Source organism: Caenorhabditis briggsae (genome assembly GCF_000004555.2).
Source record: "Caenorhabditis briggsae complete genome, chrI, whole genome shotgun sequence".
Taxonomy (NCBI): domain Eukaryota; kingdom Metazoa; phylum Nematoda; class Chromadorea; order Rhabditida; family Rhabditidae; genus Caenorhabditis; species Caenorhabditis briggsae.
Genome location: NC_013489.2, coordinates 9,620,401 through 9,637,111, shown reverse-complemented (window position 1 = coordinate 9,637,111; position 16,711 = coordinate 9,620,401). Strand labels below are relative to the sequence as shown.

Here is a 16,711-nt window from a genome sequence, read left to right as displayed (position 1 = left end):
AGTTTCCCTTTCGGGCGACAGTGCGAGATCCCCCGTTACTAGACTGGTCAGCTAAAATTTCATGTCGTTTGGCTGAATTATTCTACTGCACTTATCGTATTCTCCGAACCTTGTTCTTTCGGATAAATGGTCGTTGGGGGCTCTTCAACATCATTTTGATAGAAAACAATTCAATTGAAAAGATGACACAAAAAAGGAGTCGACTTATGTTTTCAACCGCAGCCGTCCTCGCCGCAGCCGTCCTCGTTCTGGGCCGATGGAACCACGAAATTGTCAGAGCGTTACCAGACAATTATCGATGCTTATGGACCTTACTTTCATTGATCTTGCCCACTCTGCTTTAATGAAAACTTGATCAAAAATTTTGCTAAAAAAGGAAGAAACTTTCTTATCAACCTAATAAATTAACCATTAAATTGTAAATTACCGTAAACACTCTAATAGAAAGCTACCCAAACCGCCAAATTCAAGACTACCTATATATCTTGGTTCTTGTAAATGATATCAAAAAGTATTCAACGGAAAAGAAAGTTTTTGATATTATGGTGAACATTTTGACAGTTGACAACTTTTAAAAATCTTTTACAGGCAACGAGATATATGGGCTAAAAATTAGCGGTTTAAGTGGCCTTTTATTAGAGTGTCTACGGTAACAACGATAGAAATGAAATCTACAGTATCCCGAGACCTAACAACCCATTGTTCGGCGAAAATGAGCAAATTGTTGTTTGACGGGGGAAAAGACAACAACTGCTTCTTCCGCCTATCAATTTCCACTTCATGATTCTGGGTGGGCGTCCCAAACGGACACCTGACCGCCCCCAGTTGATCACTGAGTTACGGGAAGGATTACGGTAGAGAAACATGCTTCTTGGAAAAATAGATTTAGATGGTGGTAGGTAGAGGAGCAGTATTACTTTTAGTCTTTGAGCGTTATATTTCTGTTTAGTTGATCTGTGAAGCTATGGATGAGGTAAACAATATTCTCTGAAGTCTAATAATGTCCTAATCTAGTAGTCAAATAACAACACATCTTTTTCTTATACTTCTAAGGTTTCATGCCCTTTACTCTTGTTACATCATTTCATTATTAGGATTAGTGAAAAGGATGAACCAAAAAACAGAGATAAAAAACCATTGGCTAGATTGGAGAAGCCAAGTAAGGAAATTCAGAATTTATGGTTCAGCTTCAGTGTCACCTCTAAAAGTATCTTTCAGATAATAATGAACAAACGACCGGGTATTATGATCCCTCCCACAGTGGAAATCTCTACAATCATCGACACGGCAACACCATCTTCATCAACTGATTCTGAGGTTTGTTTGAACTATTAAAAAAAAGAGAATTTGTTTTTTTACTAAACCTTTCAAAAGATTACAGTATAATACAAGTTTCTCGGAAATCAAAACTAATCCTCGATAGAAAATCAAACCTTCTACAATAAACTCATAATCCTCATTCTTTTTTCTTTTATTAGACACGTTATGACGTTTCAAATCTAGTATCATGTCCCTCGTGAGACAGATAAACTCATCAAGGTTAATGGAAAGGAAGAAGATTCATGGAAGAGATGAGCAGGGGGTTAAGGATGTTGGATTAGAAGGGTAGAGGGAATCATGGTTTCAAAACACACTCAGTCAGTCTGAACGATCTGCGAGAATTTAAGACCTAAAAATTGGAGAAAATGATATTCCAAATTTCGTTTCCAACATTTTTGATTATCAACTTTTCATGCATTGAATTTTCAGAATTTATTTAAGATGCTTCAAAGTGCTGAAATTTCAGTTTCAGTACCAAAAAATCGCATTTTCATTGCAAAATAGTCAATTTTCAAATCTAATTTTATAAAATTCTAGTAGGTTTCAGAAGATGAAATTTTTCGGAGAAGTTTTGGAAAGTTTAAAACGTTGTCTACCCATTGGGTGGGATAATTTATTGGAATTCGATTTTTTTTGAGAAAAATGTTGAAATATGAAATTCACATAATTAAAAGTATAGTACAAAAAGTTTCAAGTTCTGAAACCTTCTAGAATGGCTCCGCGTTACTTTGAAAATCGAAAAAAATCAAGAATTTTTCATCATTTGAAAACATTAAATGTTGGATTTTTTCTATTTTTAGAATGTGTTCTATCAGAAAAAGCATACTTGAAAACCCTAAAATTGATTTTGTAGTCTGAAATGGATCAATTCACCTGTTTTACCACGGTTTCAAAATGACCGGTTTCGAAATGACTGGTTTCGGAGTGTCGCGGTTTCAAAGTGAGCCTCTAGAATTGGAGAAAATCACATTTGAAAATTGCCGGTTTTGCATAAAAATCTTTTGGTACTGAAACGGACATGCTTTGGCTGAAACTGGAGAGCTGTTTTCAAAAGTTTAACAAGTATCTAGATGAGCAATACTTAACCTGTTCTAAAATTTTCATCAAAAAAGTTCCCTTGTAAGTTTTGTTTGAGTTCTTCCATTTATAGTCTACCTGTTAAGAACTATTCTTGACCCTCTCCCGACATAAAATCTGAAACCAAAACCCGAAATTCCAAAAAATTCAAAACCCGTTCTGCAAGTTTAATTTTTTGGTCTGTAATGCTCATTTCCGATTCCAATATAGTCTCTTCATTCTGCGACGTTCTCTCCCACTTTCACTCTCTTTAAAAACTTGCAAAATTGTGATAAAATTTTTTCTGATAAATTGACTCTCTCACACCAACCTTTCGATTTTCTCTCTTTTTGGGACAAACCGATGATAACCCCATTTTTTGGACTGTCCTTCTGATAAGCAACACGTCTCTGAATTCTCTCAAAATGCCGTACTATTTGGCATAGTGCCAGAGAGCCACCCACTCCGTGCTCTTACAAATTTCCAGTATTTCTCTTCTCACTTTCGATTTTGATTTCCGTTTTACATTTTCGTTTGCAGAAAGCTTTCTCGTGTAAAATGATATCATGGTGACGATAGGATTACGGTATTTTTAATTCCAAATCTGAAAATCTGAAAATCATGGGAGTGTCCGTTCTGGAAAACCCATTTGGGATGAGGATTTACGTCATTCCTACCTCCTAGTTTTGGGTTAAAAACCGAAAAAAAAAAACAAGGGAGAAGTATGCGTTTGCTTCGTTCATTTCATTAGTATTCAGTTGCCTCGGGGGGCTTTGTACGTCACAAAAATTCCCCAAATTTCCCTAACTCTTTGAATTTTCGCATTTTTTTAATTGTTCTGTGCATCAATCAGTTATTGCGTTAGATGATAAAATATGTTTCTTTTTTCAGAACCGAGTCGTCGGAGAGTCGTCGATCTTCATCGGACAGCTGCAGCATCCGCCGCTCCGACGACGACCCGTTCAGCGATGGCATCGTTGCCATGGTATGTGTTTTTTTTCCTAGTGTCGAAGTAATTGTTTTTGAAACTATTTTTTTTAATTTAAAAATTCCAAAAAATCCGATGTTCAGAATTTCCAGATATTCCAAAGATTCAGAAAGTCAAAGTTGAAACCCCAAGACCAAGAAACTCGGAAATTAAGAAATTCTGAATTTCAGAGATTCCGAATTCCCGACTTTCGAAAATTCAGAATTTCAAAAAGTCAGAAAAACGGAAATTCGGAATTTTCAATTTTCAGGATTTCAGAGTTTCAGCATTTCAGAAGTTCGAGCGTTTGAAAATTCCAGTAAATTCAGACGTTTTTTTTTCTGAATTTCTGAAGTTCAGAAAAAATCTGAATTTCCTGGAATTTTTGAATTTTAGAACTTCTGAAATTCTGAAATTCTGAAATTCTGAAACTCTGACTTTAATTCAGAAATTCCGAAATTTCAAAACTCCAGGAAATTTAGGAAATCGGAGGTTCAGGATTTCAGAAATTCAGAAATTCTCCAATTTTGAAATTCAGAAATTCTGTAACTTTGAAATTCGGAAACTGAAAAATTGAGAAACCGAGAAATTCAGAAATTCAGAGGTTCCCAAAATTTGGAAATTCAGAATATGAAAATTTCAGAAATTCAGAAATTAAGAACTTCAGAATGAACATTTTCAGGGATTCCGACCGTTAAAAATTAAGAGACTGAAAAATTGAGAAACCAAGTTTCGAAATTCTGCTATTCAGAAACTCAGGAATTCGGACTTCAGAAATTGAGAAATTCAGAAGTTTGAGAATGCAAAAATTCCGATAATCAGGAATTCGTGATTGTGAAATTTCCTGGATATTCAGATTTCAGAACTTCAAAACTTCAAAAATTTTAAAAAGTTCAAAAATTCAGATTTTCAAAATTCCCGAGTTTCCGAATTTCAGAATATCAAAATTGCAGAATTCCAGAAATTTGGAATTTTAGAAGTTTAGAATTTCAGAATTTTCTAATATGAGAATTCAAGAACTTCAGAAGTTCAGAATATCAGAAACTCATAAATTCAGGAAATCAGAATCTTAGAATATCAGAACTGGAGAATTTCGAAAATTCAAAAATTCAGAAGTTTAAACCTTTCAAAATTTGTAGGGTAGCCTACCAAGCACCTCGCGAGGAAGGCACCGACGATGAAGATGCGGCAGTCGAATCCACTCTTTTTCTATCAACGTCTCCAGGAATCGGATTCGGATCTCCAATGCCAGGTGGATCAGTTAGCTCCCTAGCACTATCTCCTCCAGGATTGTCTCCATTAAATTTCAATGATGGATCTCCATTCTCACTTGCATCCACCCCATCGTCTACCTCATCTCTAATTAGGTATTTAAAAAAATCAGAAGAATTTCGCATAGAATGTTTTTTTCAGAAATCAAAATAGATTCACATTCGATCATATTCCATTTGTTGGATCTTCGACAAATTCAACTCCAGCGACTGCTTCAACTGGACCACCTGGACTGTCCCCGGGAGGTCTTGCTCGTACCATTGAGCATGAAAGATCAGCGTTTGAAGTCGTTTCATCTCATCATCAAAGTGCTGAAGAGATTCTTCAACGTGTTCGATTAGGAACATCTGGATCATCTTCTTCGAACAATACTCGAAATAGTCAAAGTGAAGTTATCCTAGAAACCGAGCCATCAACATCAATTGCCACCGCCGATGGATCCGTTCCTGGACAGTATGGAAATATTGTTAGAAAATCCAGAAACAAAACTTTATTATCATTACAGATATTACTGTTTCATTTGTGAAAAGGACTTCCGTCGACCGGATATATTATCTCGACATACACGACGACATACCGGCGAAAAGCCATTCAAATGTGAAGATTGTGGGCGATTCTTCTCAAGATCAGATCATTTGAGAACACATCGAAGAACACATACTGATGAAAAACCATATCACTGTTGTGTTTGTAATTATTCAGCAGTTAGTTTTAAAAGTTTATTTGGGTCAGAATTCCGTTTTTTCAGAGAAGACGTGATGTATTGACACGTCACATGTCTACTCGACATCAGGCAGTGGCTCCTCCTTCTTCGTTAGGTACACATCGGAACGTTCGAAGGTAGGATGAATAATTATTCTAACAAATTTTTGACAAAGTTTTTTTTGCAGATGCCTTTCTGATGGTGATTATCATAAAATGGCTGCTCAGGAACTTCGTGAACGGCATCAAACGAATCGTGAAGACGTGGAAGTTCCACCTATGGAAGATATTGAAGATGATGTTATTGTGGATGACTGATCTTGGGATATATGTAAATACCTGTGAAAACAACTGTCAACAACGGGTCCGAATATCCCAATGTACCTCTTTTTTCTCTTGCGAATATGTATATTATTGTATCGATACATATTTATTATACGCCCCCGTCGAAACTTTCATCATGTCTCTCTAATACAAAAATACTCATCAGATTTCTCGTTCATTCATAAACCATTGTTTTGTTTCATAACTTAAAGTGAAATTCGAACCGAAACCGAGAGGAAATGAGAGAAAGAGAGAGGACAGCGAAGAGACGAGAGAGGATTGGGGAATTACAGGACATGAATTGAGGGAACTCTAAGACGAGCCGAGGAAAGGCAAAAGAAGATACACCCATTTGTTTAGAGAAAAAGATAGAATAATTACAAAAAAATGAAGTGCGAGACGGGAGGCAACCAAAAGAACAAATCGGATAAACTGTGCTACCGGAAAATGATATTTTAGAGCGAACTCATGGGAAAAGGGGGAAACGGGGGGAGTGGTCCTTATGGTACATTCATAAAAGACATGGAGATGGGATACTGTAGCTACGGGGCCATATGGGATGCTAAACAAAAATAATATGAGAAGGGTTGGGGAAGAAACGAAAAAGTAGATAATATTGTTTTTGGATCTTATTGTTCTGGAAATTTTCAGTAACGTCAATGTTCAGAAGCTGGGGGACCTCTTTTTGGTCAAAGTGTTCTGAAAACTTCTCAAAATCAACGGGATTTTCAAATTTTTGCAATTTTTTTGGATTTTTCAGGAATTTGTACATATAATTCAATCTTTAAGAAATAAAGGGAACGGTCGTGTGGGAAGGTAAGGACTGAAACTTGTACCTCGTTTTGATCGTCAAAAGAACAGGAAGTTGTGGGTGTGTGCGGTCAGAATAGGGAGGGAACTAAACAAAAATTTGAGATCATCACATATCAAAAAGATGATTTCCGAGAATTGGTGTGTGGTGGGGGTATGTGAAAAAGTAGGATCTTAAGTTAATCAATGAAGAACGAAACAGTCAGGTAACAGGTTGAAGAAAGTGGTAGTTGAGAGGAATCATCCCCGTTTACCAACAAAACAGGAATAGTGTTTCTATAGGTCAAAACTATGGAATATGGAAGGTTGGAAGGGAAAAAAATTCTGGTACAGAAGAGAGGGAGGGGTAGGTGGATCCTCAATTTACTAAGGAAAAGCAACACGAATTTATGAGAAAAGACAACAAACATTATATCACATAAGTTTGGTTATATGTTTTGAAGCATAATCAGGAATCCTCACTGGGATTCTTTCTTTTGAGTCGTTGCCGTTTTTTCGGTTTTTGCCTTCGTTGGCTCAGGCGATTGAATCATAGATGACCGTTTCGTTCTACTTCTGAAAATTTCTAACTTTATAAGTTAGTTTGTTCTAGCTCACGCACCCTTCATCCTTCTTTGAGGTGGAATTCTTTCTATCAGTAGAAGATGTGGCGCCACTGGTTAAAGCTATGTTTTCCTTTGTCGAGCCTGCGTTGCTTCTCTGGTTATGATGATGTTGACGATGACTCTGTTGTGAATTAGATGTAGAATCTTTCAAGCTGTCGCTGGATTTCGACGGGCGTGATCCACTTCCATTGAATGCAGACTGACTGTTGTACACTCGTCGGTTCTGTTGCTGGTTACTGTTGGATGATCGGTTGTTGCTCTTAAAGTACGTAATACTCTAAAAGTAAATCTTAAAAAGGGATTTACCGATGGATAACTCTGATTGTTCCCAGATCTCTGTTGTTTTAACACCTGTTGGCTCGATTGCTGCTGGTAGTGATAATGACCTCCTCCCGCTGGAGTTGGAACCACATTCATTGTTCGAAGACTGGCGGATGCAATAGAGGTTGGTTGTTGAGCCGAAGGGCGTTCTCCTTCGTATGTAGCAGCAAAAACAGCTGCTCTGAAAATGAACATTTCTCCATGGCTGTTCAATATTGAGAACTTACCCTGCATTAGTTGTAGACGCCTTTATTGGTTCGCATTCCAACAAACGGTCCAGGTCTCGATTGTCTTGTAACTCGCTATGAGCCTCACGGAAAGCTTCTTTGATGGCGCCGAATACCATTTCATCGTATATTGAATGGGCTGTGTTGGAATTCGTAAATGGTTCTTCTATACAAACACATCGCCACTGTGATCTCCAGAAGTGAGGGTTTGATAGTGAATGATGCATCGGAACCCCAATACCATTGTGAACAGATGAAGATGAGGCAGATGATGATGGAAGTGGTGCTTCCTTCTCTCCTTCGCTACTCAGATGCACTTTGGGCCGTACAGCTAGCGCGGCTCTTTCCACTCTTTTCCCTTGGCGAATAGAGATCGCATCACGGTCGTAGTTGAATTCATTTGCATAATAATCAAGAAATCCGATGAGGAGCTCTCCGAGAGTAGTATTCTCAGATAATGATGGGTCGATATCGTCTTGAACCGGTTCCAGTGGCATTGTCACATTGAGAGTACGCACATCGACTTTATTTGAGAAACGAGTTGGATAGGATTGTTGTAGATTAGGCAAAACTCTAGCTTCTGTACCACCTGAAATGTTAAAATATAGTAAACGGTAATTTTAAGCAAGTAAAACTCACATTGCAAATAGTGAATAACCATCAATACAAGTGAATAGCTGGTAAAACTCGACTTGTTGGCGTCATTGATTCCTTTACGCTTTGCCCATTCTTTGACAACGGAGACCAATGGACGAACACGCCAATCATCTGAAAGATTACCTTGAATACAAAAGCTCCTGATCTATAAATCTTACATGATGAATAGTAGCACAAAAGATGAGTATTGCGAATAGCAACCGAGTTGTTAGCATTCAAATCAACGGTGATATCGTCGAATGGTGCCGCGAATTTTATCCGAAGAATTGGAACTTTCGCCAGAATCAGTTTTTGACTCGCCACAAATTTCTCGTACTGTAGAGTGGATAGAATGAGATTCAAAACAACAACCGCGTCATTTTTCTGGTCCAAATCTTTGTTTGTGATCATCAGACAGAGGTCCATGTCCGAAGAATTGTTACCGAATCCGTTTAAAGAAGACCCAACCACATACAATCCAGATACTGAAAATCATATTCTTATACAGATTTTATGGAAAAAAAACTTACATGGGAACACAGGACTGATAGCCGTATAAAGCATATCACGGAGGTGAAGCTTCCTTTGCAACATTTCATCCGTTTGTGACACTTTGTTATGGTAGTCCCATATCTTCTCACTCAGCTGAAAAAGGTCATGTTTTATTCGATTTGTACACCTGATTTTATGTGTTTTTTTATATCAAAATAGATTGTTTCCCTCTCGAGCATCGTCACTACATGGAATAGTGACTGGCATTCTCCAGAGGGTAATCTTATTCGACGAGATAACCAATGATATTATCATTTAGACAATATCATCTTCTCAGACGTCGAATGGCTCGAACAGGAATCGAACTAACACATTGCGAACAGCGGCCAATTTCTTCCCAGTTGCGCTAAATGTGTCGAGAGAGCGCAGAGAAAAACGGGGGTGAAGAACCCACGGGAGAAGGGCGGGGTAAATAATATTTCAAAGATAGCAAACTTACAACGTCCATTCGAGATAGTGGTTCAGAAAGGAGAGCGGCTGGCGGAGATGGAGAAGCTAAACCTGGTCCTCCGCGGAATTCTTCGTTTGGATAAACTTTTGTGAGAGTAGATTCGTCCAGAACAGGCGAGCATACATCAGACGCAGACGAAGCGTTGGAGCAAATGGAATCCCGTCGATTCGTTTTGCGCGGAAGTTCTGAAAAATGAGAAAATTAGCTTATATTATCCATCTTTTTGGTTTAGTTTTTCATCATTACAAAAACGTTTAAATTCAGGTTACTACTCACTCCACACAGTTATACCCTCATTTCCAGATAATCCATGACGCATAAATACTCGCGCCAGACAGAAAGATGTCGGAGGATGTGTATAAAATCTCCAAGCAAGATCAGAATACAGTTCAGCCAGACGGCTATCCCGATGTGCTCTCTCAACAACATCTAATTCCCAGTCTTCCATCGATTCTACATTTGACTTTGGCGCCTTTTCTCCAACTGAGTTGATCATATAACGCTGTTGTCCCATTGCGAAAGACCATGGTTCCATTGAATCTCCCTCTCCGTGTTCTCCAGCATCCTCATCCCCCATGTGATCCTCTTCAGTTCCCATCGTATCGGACTCAACGTCGTCATAATCATAGCTGTCGCTGTCGTTCTCTTCTTTTTCATCATCCCCTTCAACTGATGCATCTGATACCAACATTGTTTGTACATCCTTCTCAGCCCTAGACATGCACGCTTCCGAAGCTGAGGATACTGATGACGTGTATGTGGAGGTTGATATCCTGTCGAGAGAAGTCGTAGTTGAGGAAGACGACTGTGTAGATATCGAGTTGTAATATTTTCTTCGATTCGTTGAAAAAGTGTGGTTAAACCCGTCGTTCATGGTTCTTGAAGAAGGAGATGACTGAGTTGGGGAATCTTCTCCCGCTACAGTTCGATCTCCACCATGCAACACGTTACAAATCATTGATGACATCGTCACCGGCATTTCGACAACGGGACCAGCCAATTTAGCTCATTCGCCAGGTCCTAATTACGTACTACTAAAAAAACAAGTTGTTTGCAAGCTTTGAGGTGGAAGGTAAGAGAGAAAGACTGTACGGAGGAAAACTGAGAAGAAAAGTTGTGAATGTATAAAAATGTGTGTGATGGATAAATTTAAAATCATAAAAACCATTTTTATAATTTTAGGAAGAGAGATTGATGACTAGACAGATCGATGCTTGTTAGTGAATTGAATCGCTCACATACCACCGTTGATTGCCGCCGCCAGAGTTGGATGACCGCCAACAAGCAAAAAAACTAATCTAGATCATTCTCATTTGACTATTTTTGAACGGAAAAGAAGGAAGGATGCGAATCACGTGCACCATCTCACTATTCACTTTTGGGCAGACTTTTATTGAACAAAGGTTGTCAATACACTCATAAATCCTGGGTTGAAGGGAAAGAATTGAACATTTGGGTTTAGAAGAATTGACATGTATAGAGAGGATTTCAAACTTTCAGGAGATGAATCCATCATAGTAAAATTTTAGAAAACAGAAAATCTTTGAGTTGGCATGTAGAGTCACAAGACTCGAAATAAACAAAGTTTCAGTATTTTTGTGATCACAGCTAGAAAGATCCTAGTCAATAGCCACGAGTGTATGAAAAGAAAATATAAACAAGATACATGGCACCAATGTTGAAAACAGGATTTACGAGCAGTAACAGTAACTTGTTGGAAAATCATGGTCGTCAAACTATTTTTTTTTTTTGAAAAGAGGGTCAGATGAAAAAATCTAGGTTCAAATGAAGAACGAAAAAAGGAAGGGAAAAAAGAGATGCGAAAAAAAAAGAAAAAGTAGAAAAGGTATAGGAACATACATCTGGGAGGTCAAGCCAAACGCAGAAGCGGCGCAACAGAATGACGGAGGAGAAGGCATGTCAAAGGCCACATGACAAATGGAAATCAAAGGGTAAAAAAGAATACGTTTTTTGAAGTCCATCTCAGTAACAAATGTGACGAATAACTGAGGATATACAAGAACAATAAGCTTTTTGATGTACTAGTATAGGGTAAATGCCTCGTATGTTATGAGGATTGACAGCTAATAACCAAAAAGCTGTTTTATTGAAAATGCAACCGAATAAATGGTTCCTCTGTTTTTATCTGAAGTAAGATGACTGATATTTTAAGGAGAAGTTTCTCACCACTACAAACGCAAACATAGAGTATCAACAAGAAAAAGGGCTCATTGATAATCAGTCCAATACTTTTCACAAAGATACATACGATGCATATATGTCAACAAAAAAGAGTATTAGAAAAAAGAGAACAGTGCGCGTCTGTGCCAATTAGCTGCCAATCATCAGACTTTTCTACTTCGACTAAGTATATGTTTGCTGCATAAGATTCTTGAAGCAATAAATCAGAACTTGTCACAGTCTAGATGAAGCAAAATATCTCCAAGCAAGTCTCCATCTTTTTATTGTTTTTGGAGCAACATTGAAACACTGTTGTATGAAAAGGTTCCACTATTCATTGCTGATTTTTTTTTTTTGAAAACCTCTGTTAAACTATTGTTCGCGGAAGCGGATAACCTAGAAGTTTGGGAAAGGAACGAGAAAATTCTGGAGAAAAAGAAAAATAAGCAAAAGAAAAGGAATAAGAAAAAGAAGATAAATGAGCGGGGCAAAGACGGCGTGGAGAAAATTTTTGAGTTCCTATATAAAACAAGAATAATGACATTTATTATGAAAATGAGTAACGCCGTCTTTTTTTGGATGGCAATGCCTCACTCAACACGAAATGGTTATATGTCATTGCTTTTTCGAGAAAATTATACATCTACAGAAGAAATTTGTGATTTCTAGCTTATTAAATCTGGAACTTTCATCTATAGATTCTAAATAGACCAGAACTGCCCATAGTTGACTTTTGCACTTTTTCTATTTTTAGGTAAATTTTCACTTGGCCTAAAACCAACGTTTTCTGCGAACAGTACATCTAATCGCAGTCTTAACTTAGCCGAACCAGTCCCTAATATTTCGACCGTTTCATATTGTCTGAGATTAAGAAAATTGAACGAGAGCCAACTGAGGAAAAGTGGAAAACGTATTCAAAATGGGAACAAAAAGTGCGAAAAAGCGACAGAGTGCGATGGCGCAGTGTCAGGGAAGTGAGTACAAGACAGGAAGAGACGTCAGAGAAGTGGGCCAACTAAGAGAAACGGTAGACACCTATTGAAATAGTATATCGAATCACGGAGAGTTGGAGAGACAATAAGACAGAGAGGAGAACGAAGAGAGTTCAATCAGTTGATGATTCGAATGCATCACGCATATCGAGGAGAAGCAGAACAACCGAAGCACATTGATAGAGAAGAGAGGTATAGAAGATACATAATATTTACGAGATTGACAGATAGTAGTCACAAGGTCGGTAAGATCCATGTGATTCCATAATCCAAGGAAATTTTTTTTACCTAACAAGCTGCAAGTTGTAAGAAGCTATATAAATTCCCATTGTCTGTCACACGAATTACGATCAACCTGTGGAAGATCCCAACTGCTTTCGTTACTTTTCAGAATTTAGTCTAACTTTTGTCTGAAAATAATTTTATTGGAGGCGCAAGACTACAGTAGTATTTGAGTCTACTGAAAATTTTCCTTTTCTACTTTTCTAATTTTTTTTTTGACGATTTTCACTGATTTTTACCGGTTTTCCAAGGTAAATCGGGAAAAAATGAGTTGAAATGAGGAAACTTGTCGAAAAGTTGAGAAAATAGGATAACAAAATTCGAAATAGGTTCAAAGACTACCGTAGTCCGCTCTTCACCCTTTAAAAAAATCACCTAGGCATACACTCTCAACTTGCATTGATTTCAGACAAGAGTAATGATAGTTAGAATTTTTAGCACCCATATTTATAAGAGAACTTAGTTTACCCACCGTTCATTTTACGATGATCCTTCCTCCCGCTATTCGCAACATTTTTTCTCGATCGTCTGATTCCTTCTTCGTCGACTACCGGCGTCTTGTCGAGATCAGCATCCAACTTCTCCATCATCTGAGGGATTTCGTTGGGATTTGCTTCACTGCTGCATTGAGAATCATTTGAAGAATCCCGTTTTCTTAATTCCTGAATGACAAAAATTATGGTTTCAAAGTGCTGGAACAAATATACCTTTCCAGTGGGAAATTCGCCATCGAACGATGGAACTCTTTGCAAATGAGAATGTTGATGTTGACTTTGATGATCTCGATTTTTCAATTGTCTCATCTGATTGTCAATGGTAGTGTACACGAACTGAGGGACTGAAAAGAAAAACAATTATGGATACACGAAAAAGAATAGTATCTAACTAACGAAAAACGCCGCGCGTCATGTGGTGCTGCCATTGCTGCTGATATTGGAGTGCTTTTAAGGCCTCCATTGAAGCAGAAGCTTCTCGCTCGTTTTGGATCGGTAGTCCCGACGGCTGGTGTTGAGATTTCATTTGTGGAGATACGCTGAAAAAAGGCCAAGTTAGAAACTGATGAAATGAACCGATGGAGTCAACATTTTACAAATGTGAAAAATGTTCTAACCGTTCGAGAAACTTGATATACTCCAGTACATCATTAGCCATCAACTGATAGAAAATCGCAGGTTGAGGGACGGCCCAACACAAGGGAAACTTCGCAGGAGCTACCAGTTTTTGTTCCGATTCATTGTTAAATCGATTTGTAGAATAAACAGGAGCTAGGCAGCCTTTTGGGTCACATGCCTTCTTCCTGACACCAGAGTTACCCCACCGAGCATCAAAATCTCTCACAAGATACGCAATGTTCTCGCATATTGCCTTTTGCTTATTCACCGAAATAAGGAGAGATTTGAAGTAAAAGTACAGACGTAAAGCTAATTCGTCAATTGAATAGCTATGAGAATTTGGGGAAGAAGAGATTGAACTTCGGCTACTTCCAGCAACTGAGTGACAGCACGAAGAGATTCCAGTAGAAACGCTGGAGGTTGCAGGTAATAAAGATGTTAGCGAATCACATCTTGATTTAGCTGGGCATGTGAGTCTTTTCAGCTTTCGATTTGATCGTCGCACACGGGCTCTGGGTTTTCTGGGAAACATTCCAGAATTCAAAGCCAAGAATACAGGAGGTTGAATCGATGCTGATGGTAAAGAGAGAGCCGCTTCTCCAGCAGGAGCCGAACTTCTAGAGAATCCAGAAGAAGACGTAGATAAAGTTTCTTCTTCGTCTGTCATGGATAGAGGCGATGATTTGTGTAGATCTACTGAATCTCCTTTTTTCAAAGAGTTATTAGTAGAACACCCGAAGAAACCAGAATCGACGGAACCCGTGGAGAGTGGCATGATTTACTGGCGACACAGCACACGCAGCTGAATAGGGTTTAGGCTCTAAAAATGTATCAATAATATAAATTTTGCAAAATGATAAAAGTAAGAGACGATGAGCATAGAAGAGAACAAAATCGAACTGATATTCGATAATCAGGGTGGAGTGGTCAATATGAAAGGAATGGACGTTAAAAGAAGGGGGCAAAAGATAGAGGAAATTGACGGGTCGGACCAAGAAAGTGTCAATTTTCACAGAAAAAGTGAAAGCTATGAAACTGATTGGATTATCGGTGGACGACATAACGACGCCAACAACACACTTCATAAAATATTAAATATAGAGAAAGAAGAAGACGAGCATATATAGGTTTCCAACCAAATGGTTATGGAGAAGGAAAAAGGAACTTTCTAGAGCTTTGAGCTAAGATATTAATATGCATCGAGTAGAAAAAAGAAATTAACGCATCGCATTATGTATTCAGATAAGAAATAGGAAAAAAATCACAGCGTACGAGGGAAATGAGACAACAGGGAAGCGGCAAGAGGGAAACCTGTGTGACGATTAGAAAGAAGAAAGCCGATGATAGCGTTTTTGTGAAGCATAAAAATTACTATAGAATAGTAGTTGAGAATTTTTTTCTAATAATTTTTCCCCAAACTTCGTTTTCTAACAAACCACCTGATGGCATTGTGGCATGTTCCAGGTTGATACCCATTTATCATTATCCTTTATCAAAGTAATGATAAAATTTGAATATTCCTATCATTTTTTATGTTCTTTTTTTTCTCCGAAAGTCGTCATCGATAGTCAGCCTCACTGGCGGATAGTCCAGTCTCTAGGACCGAGAGTTGAGAGTGCGTATAGGTTGAAGAGAATCAAAAACTGACAAGAACAGTGCGGAGGAGCAAGACTAAGCACAGAAAACAGACCAGTTTCTCACCCTCTCACTGTTTCTTTTTGTGTGCAATTGCGTATTTCGAGAGAAAAGGAAAAAGAGAAAACGGTGGCAAAATTAACATATCACTCAAAAATACCAGTCTAGTGGTATTACCTGTTTTGAATTCGATCGAAACCAAGTTTTTTTACAGTATTCTTAAACAATTACATCTTTGTAGAACATGTATTTTTGAAGTAAAGACTAAACGTTTTTCTCAAAACTCTATTCATCCAGACTGTCATCAGGAATTTAAAAAATGAAGCGGCTGTGAATGAAGGTGTTGAATGATTGCAAACGGACTGGCAAGCCGTCGTCTCGCCGATTCAGGTGAGCAAACTCGAGCCACGTGGGGCTTTTATTATGTGTTTCATCTGCGGATTTGTTCGGTGACATAACAAAGAAATCGCGAATGAAACAGTTTGTTGCCATCTGTGCCATCAACACACATTGCCATTCGCCCACAAAACAGTTGAAAACACAACGAAAAAAAAGAAAGAAGAAGTGGAATCTGTTGGTGTTGACACATATGCGATATATGACCTAATAAAAAAGCCATGTCTTCAACTTCAATCTATTCTGCTCGTAAGCCATGTCTTCAACTTCAATCTATTCTTCTTTTGAAGCTTGTAACACAATTTTTGAATCAAAACTTCTTGCATGGCTCCATTGCCCAGTTTTACAATGAAAGCTTAAAATACTACGAAATCAGTGACAAGGTCACTTTCTGATTCTCAAAGTGTAATTTTAGACATGATAGCCAGCCAATGTATACCCAATACAAATGGGTTTGAGAACTACTTCCGCTCTGATAGAATTTTCATGTGATTATGAACGGTTTTACTTCAGGTTGTCTGATTTCAACTCGATCTCATTCTTAACGGTCGGTCAAAAAAAAGAAAAAGAAAAACATTATTGACATGTTTCATTTTTAACACTATGAACGCTTAATTGGGAATTATGACGACAAATGACCAAGTATCTGCAGATTATAGAATAGAGAGTTTACTTCTCACGCAAAAGGTTCAAAGATAAATGTGAACCTAGTTCAGAACTTTCAAGTTAACCAGTTTACCCGAACGGCTAAGCAAATGATCTTGATAACGCGAAAAATCTTTCTACGGATCTACTGCGATCATAGCTCTTCTAAACTGAAATAACTGAAAAATAAGAAGAGAAAGTTCGTTATTACTGTAAAGACGAACA

General features: G+C 38.0%; 3 protein-coding genes across 3 annotated transcripts; 1 reads left to right on the top strand and 2 right to left on the bottom strand.

Moving 5' to 3' along the window:
- Positions 1-1,224: 1,224 nt before the first annotated feature.
- CBG12610 lies at positions 1,225-5,635 on the top strand (the record flags this gene model as incomplete). The annotated part of the gene is made up of 7 exons (XM_045240354.1): positions 1,225-1,317; positions 3,268-3,371; positions 4,483-4,710; positions 4,757-5,068; positions 5,121-5,319; positions 5,364-5,455; positions 5,506-5,635. 7 exons carry the CDS (start codon positions 1,225-1,227, stop codon positions 5,633-5,635), a joined length of 1,158 nt encoding a protein of 385 aa, XP_045094918.1.
- Positions 5,636-6,909: 1,274 nt separating this feature from the next.
- On the bottom strand, positions 6,910-10,222 carry Cbr-gld-2 (the record flags this gene model as incomplete). The annotated part of the gene is made up of 9 exons (XM_045240347.1): positions 6,910-7,006; positions 7,053-7,333; positions 7,363-7,558; positions 7,605-8,193; positions 8,244-8,372; positions 8,420-8,725; positions 8,771-8,885; positions 9,232-9,428; positions 9,520-10,222. 9 exons carry the CDS (start codon positions 10,220-10,222, stop codon positions 6,910-6,912), a joined length of 2,613 nt encoding a protein of 870 aa, XP_045094917.1.
- A 2,940-nt stretch (positions 10,223-13,162) lies between these two features.
- On the bottom strand, positions 13,163-14,585 carry CBG12608 (the record flags this gene model as incomplete). The annotated part of the gene is made up of 4 exons (XM_002640068.1): positions 13,163-13,360; positions 13,406-13,536; positions 13,589-13,731; positions 13,810-14,585. 4 exons carry the CDS (start codon positions 14,583-14,585, stop codon positions 13,163-13,165), a joined length of 1,248 nt encoding a protein of 415 aa, XP_002640114.1.
- Positions 14,586-16,711: the final 2,126 nt, after the last annotated feature.